General features: G+C 37.1%; 1 protein-coding gene across 2 annotated transcripts in view; it reads left to right on the top strand.

Annotated features, from left to right (window-relative positions):
* Positions 1 to 3,970, top strand: part of LOC111053021 (CREB-binding protein) — a 50,843-nt gene extending 46,873 nt beyond the window's left edge. For both annotated transcript variants that reach the window (XM_039423299.1, XM_039423300.1), the window contains exon 30: positions 108 to 3,970. In XM_039423299.1, the coding sequence (XP_039279233.1) occupies positions 108 to 1,155 (1,048 nt within the window). In that variant the 3' untranslated portion in view covers positions 1,156 to 3,970. The remainder of the gene's footprint in view (positions 1 to 107) is intronic.
* Positions 3,971 to 6,000: the final 2,030 nt, after the last annotated feature.

Raw genomic sequence — 6,000 nt, forward strand, 5'->3', positions numbered from 1 at the left:
CAGACTATAGCTTATTTTGTAATGTCTTACTCAATAATATTTGTGAACACAACCCTTGTATGTTGTACTTGAAGGAAAGTAAAATGTGGTTATTGTTGTGTTTGTAGGTATCCAGGGAACGCAAACATGCAGCCGAACGCCGGCCTGAGGCAGCAGACTCCTCAGCTGTTGGCCGGTGGCGTAGGAGGAACAGCAGGAGGGCAGCAGGTGGGAATGCCGGTGGGTCTGCGGCAGCCGCAACCGCAGCAGCAGCCACAGCCGCAACCGCAACAGAACTCGGCGCTGCACAAGCAAGCGCTGCAACAGCTGCTGCAAACGCTGCGATCGCCCACCAGTCCAGAGCAGCAGCAGCAGATACTGCACATACTCAAGAGCAATCCCCAGCTCATGGCTGCGTTCATCAAACAGCGCTCTGTTTTCCAACAACAACAACAGCAGCAACAGCAACAGCAGCAGCAACAACAACAGCCTGGCGCTGTGCTGGGTGTTCCGGGCCAAGCGCCACCCCAGCAGGTTAGGTTGCAGCATATGAATATTGGTGGCGCTGTTCCACAACAACAACAGCAGCAGCAACAGCAGCCCCAGCAGCAGCAGCAACAACAACAGCAGCAGCAACAGCAGCAATGGATGATGAAGCACCAATTCATAGCAATGCAGCAACAACAACAGCAGCAACGCCAACAACAACAGCAGCAGCAACAACAACAACAGCAGCAGCAACAACAACAACAGCAGCAGCAACAACAGGGCTTTCCAGCTGGGTATGGCACCCCCCAGCAGAGGCTGCCAGCCATGCGTGGTGGCTACCCGGGCCAGAGTGCGGGTGGCTACGCGGTGGCGGGGGGCGATGTCAACCAGCAGTATCCGGTAAAGCCGACGCCACCTCCAGTGCCATCACCCGTGATGGGTCCCCCGGGTGCCGGGGGCGGCTTGGCCCAGCAGCAGCAGCAGATGATGCGGTCGCCGCCCCCGATCCGCAGCCCGCAGCCTAACCCGTCGCCCCGCCCCGTGCCCTCGCCTCGCAATCAACCGGTGCCGTCCCCCCACCACGACCCCATGGGCCTGGGCCTGGCGCCTCCCGCACCCCCTGCTCCCCCTGACCCCAACGACCTCACGCCTCAGGACCAGTTATCCAAGTTTGTTGAACAGTTGTAGTATCGTGCAGCCTTCTAGCGTACTTAACTGCTGCTGCTTGCTGCACAGTGTGTGATAGGGCTTGGCCGCCCGCCCCGCTCCTACCAAATAATTAGGCCAATCGTGCTTCTGTACATACAAACTGATGTTAGCACTACTTGTTGATTCTCTCCTCATTATTACTGTAAAAGGTGCCGTGTAAATACAGTAGCTAGGACTTGTACATATCTGATACGAATACGAGTTATCATAAGTTAGACGTAGCTGAACATTATTTTTGAAAGTCATCGTCACTGCTCCATGTTTGTGTTGTAGAAAGCTGGCTGAAAAAGTGCGTCGTGTAATGTCAATGTATTTTTTAACGAATAAGCATATTAAAGCATAATGTTTTTTTATATTTTGATAAGACAAAATGCAAAGACTTGTTGACTAGTAAGTTGAATTTGATTTTACGTATGTATATTTTCAAAATATTGTTCTATTTAAGATCTCTAGACTTTGTTAAAGTAATGATAATTATTTTAAAAAAGAACTACTATAAAAACGACTTGTTCATGTACCTTAGTGTCATAGTATCGCATTGTTCAGCTAAATGAGCAATAATATTCATATTATTTAATTCTGATCTTTTTGTATTCGTGAGCGGAAAAGCTAGTAGTACTTCTGCTAAGTTTTGATTGTGAAATGCGATTTTTGCATAGATATTTTCTGGACTTCATTATTAGTTTTCTCTTTTCCATTTCTGTACTTCGTAATCATAATGTATAGTTATCATTTTCTTATTTCATAAGCATAATATACATGGAATTTGGTCCTAAAACTTGAAATGTAGAGATCATGCATTTCTAGATTTCATGACAGTTGGAATTGGTTGAAAAGAATCAGATTTGAACTTATTTTATTATTTTGAAAGCTTTAAAATGTATTTGTTACATTTAAATTTGACATTATTTTGCTACTGTACGGATTTTCTCATACAGTTATAAAATTGCGTTGAAGAAGATATTCTATTCGAATAGAATGAACGAGTAGATCTTGCATTTTTATTTGAATATTTTTCAAATAATTGTTTATTCTGAATGCATGACCATGTTCCTTTAGCAGATTAGTCGTCGAAGCAATATTCTCAATTAACTTGATGATAGAAGTTGTTGTATCATTAGGGTAATGGCAATCAAGTTTGATATTGATTAAATTATTATTTTTAACTATTTATTACATTATTGATATTTTCCATGATGTGTTAGCAAGTTTTTTTTTGTCGAATCAAATTTAATATTTTTGTAACGAAAATTGTCAAAATGTTCCTTGTAATCTTGCTAATATCAGGATAAAGTTGAAATAATGTACATCACATTTTAATTATAAACGAAATGAACATTAATCTTTGGTTTCTTTATTGTTTAAGAATTTTATAACAGGTGTTTCTATATTTACTCGTCACATTTAGACATTTATGGAGTTTGGTGATTTATTGAACGAAGACCAAATTCCATGACTCAAAGTTGGAGTTCTGATCTGGTGCCTGTGTGAGAGTGTGTGTGTGTGTGAGTGAGTATGCAAGTCTGTTTGATAGGTTGCCATCATGTAGTAGTGAAAATGGACACTTGCTGTGGACATGTAGCTCTCAAGTGCCTCTCAAATGACAGACGTGCATTCAGGCTGTGAATCTCTTTTTGTTGTTTACAACAGTACCCGTTTTTGCAAGCGGCGGTTACCTGTTCAAATTTCATGAATTCTTTTTAAGCCTGAGAATTTTCAAAAGTTCTAAAAAATTATTTATTCTGTAGATAATCGTCAAAATAACTCAGTAATTATAATGTTTAATATTATGAGCTTAACTTCAGTTCAAATTATAAATGTTTAAATAATTAACGTTTTTCCAAATTTCTTTTCTTGATTGACTCCTCAATGTTATTGACGTCTCAATTATTGAATAAATTGTGAAAACATCTGGTAGACCTTGGCTCTCTTTGGGCCATAAATGCCAATTACATTCAATACTCATTATTGCAACCCACTTGAGTTTCTTTATCCATGCTGATTGGAAGGTTCTCACGGCCGAAATCTTAATTCAGTTGTTCCTCTCGTAGAGTTGATTTGTTTCATTAATCAAAAGCAACCTCTTTGGAAGGATGGCTCACCGGAATAAGAATCCAACTGAGCTATTGCATTTTAGTGACAATCCTTTGGAGCCTTAACAGTAACAAATTTCCAGTGTATTTTATGTTGTGAAATTGAGTCCAGATTGATTCCTCTTGATGCTACATGACTTATATAGTTTCATTTGCTATCTTTATTATTTGTTATTAATTTATTATAGCAGTATTATTAATTTAAATCAAATTACTCTATCACAGTGTGTCGAGATACTTTGCCAGTTTAGTTGAATATTTGATATTATTTTTGTCGTCTGTGAATGAGGTGAGAAGGTTTTGTACAGATAAGCGCTCAATGTACAGATGTAAAGAAATTCCAAAGTGTACATAATTGAAATAGATTAACTTGTACGGAAATAAGGCGAATTTATTCTAAGAAACTTTGTGATTGTTGAAATTTGAATTTGTTCTCTTTCATACGAACAAATTATTATTTATTGATTTCTCCATTAAGTGTGATTGAATCATGGACCGTTCAATAAGGATAATGATTATATAAATTATATAAATATGAATATAATAATTAGGAAAACTGTTGTGTGTACAAAATTTGAGAAATGAATATGTTGCAAATAACCTATGTATCTATACTATACTATATTTGTCTTCTTGTAGTAATAGAAATTGTGATCCTTGTCGGATCATTTTGATGATTTTATATAATAAATATTTAAAGAATTACAAGTTAATATAAAATATTGATTATTTTGTCAATTCCCTCCAGACTTGATTGAATTCTTAATCAATAGCTCTATATTGTGGCTCAGAAATTAGGAATATAGACATTTTGAATATCTTTAGGATCAATATTGATCTTGTGTAAAGGTGTGTGTGTGTGTGTGTGTGTGTGTGTGTGTGTGTGTGTGTGTGTGTGTGTGTGTGTGTGTGTGTGTGTGTGTGTGTGTGTGTGTGTGTGTGTGTGTGTGTGTGTGTGTGTGTGTGTGTGTGTGTGTGTGTGTGTGTGTGTGTGTGTGTGTGTGTGTGTGTGTGTGTGTGTGTGTGTGTGTGTGTGTGTGTGTGTGTGTGTGTGTGTGTGTGTGTGTGTGTGTGTGTGTGTGTGTGTGTGTGTGTGTGTGTGTGTGTGTGTGTGTGTGTGTGTGTGTGTGTGTGTGTGTGTGAGTGAGTATGCAAGTCTGTTTGATAGGTTGCCATCATGTAGTAGTGAAAATGGACACTTGCTGTGGACATGTAGCTCTCAAGTGCCTCTCAAATGACAGACGTGCATTCAGGCTGTGAATCTCTTTTTGTTGTTTACAACAGTACCCGTTTTTGCAAGCGGCGGTTACCTGTTCAAATTTCATGAATTCTTTTTAAGCCTGAGAATTTTCAAAAGTTCTAAAAAATTATTTATTCTGTAGATAATCGTCAAAATAACTCAGTAATTATAATGTTTAATATTATGAGCTTAACTTCAGTTCAAATTATAAATGTTTAAATAATTAACGTTTTTCCAAATTTCTTTTCTTGATTGACTCCTCAATGTTATTGACGTCTCAATTATTGAATAAATTGTGAAAACATCTGGTAGACCTTGGCTCTCTTTGGGCCATAAATGCCAATTACATTCAATACTCATTATTGCAACCCACTTGAGTTTCTTTATCCATGCTGATTGGAAGGTTCTCACGGCCGAAATCTTAATTCAGTTGTTCCTCTCGTAGAGTTGATTTGTTTCATTAATCAAAAGCAACCTCTTTGGAAGGATGGCTCACCGGAATAAGAATCCAACTGAGCTATTGCATTTTAGTGACAATCCTTTGGAGCCTTAACAGTAACAAATTTCCAGTGTATTTTATGTTGTGAAATTGAGTCCAGATTGATTCCTCTTGATGCTACATGACTTATATAGTTTCATTTGCTATCTTTATTATTTGTTATTAATTTATTATAGCAGTATTATTAATTTAAATCAAATTACTCTATCACAGTGTGTCGAGATACTTTGCCAGTTTAGTTGAATATTTGATATTATTTTTGTCGTCTGTGAATGAGGTGAGAAGGTTTTGTACAGATAAGCGCTCAATGTACAGATGTAAAGAAATTCCAAAGTGTACATAATTGAAATAGATTAACTTGTACGGAAATAAGGCGAATTTATTCTAAGAAACTTTGTGATTGTTGAAATTTGAATTTGTTCTCTTTCATACGAACAAATTATTATTTATTGATTTCTCCATTAGAAGTGTGATTGAATCATGGACCGTTCAATAAGGATAATGATTATATAAATTATATAAATATGAATATAATAATTAGGAAAACTGTTGTGTGTACAAAATTTGAGAAATGAATATGTTGCAAATAACCTATGTATCTATACTATACTATATTTGTCTTCTTGTAGTAATAGAAATTGTGATCCTTGTCGGATCATTTTGATGATTTTATATAATAAATATTTAAAGAATTACAAGTTAATATAAAATATTGATTATTTTGTCAACTCCCTCCAGGCTTAATTGAATTCTTCATCAATAGCTCTATATTGTGGCTCAGAAATTAGGAATATAGACATTTTGAATATCTTTAGGATCAATATTGATCTTGTGTAAAGGTGGGTTTTGGTTTGTGCGCAATCTGCCGACGTCAACGACAGACATTGTTGTGAGGTGATATTCATATTTCCAAATTTTAAATTTGCTTATCAGAACACTCATAACACAGTCTTTACCACATTCTACTCCACTTGAAGCACTCGTTCTAGCGG

This window comes from Nilaparvata lugens, chromosome 3, assembly GCF_014356525.2.
Source record: "Nilaparvata lugens isolate BPH chromosome 3, ASM1435652v1, whole genome shotgun sequence".
Classification (NCBI taxonomy): Eukaryota; Metazoa; Arthropoda; class Insecta; order Hemiptera; family Delphacidae; genus Nilaparvata; species Nilaparvata lugens.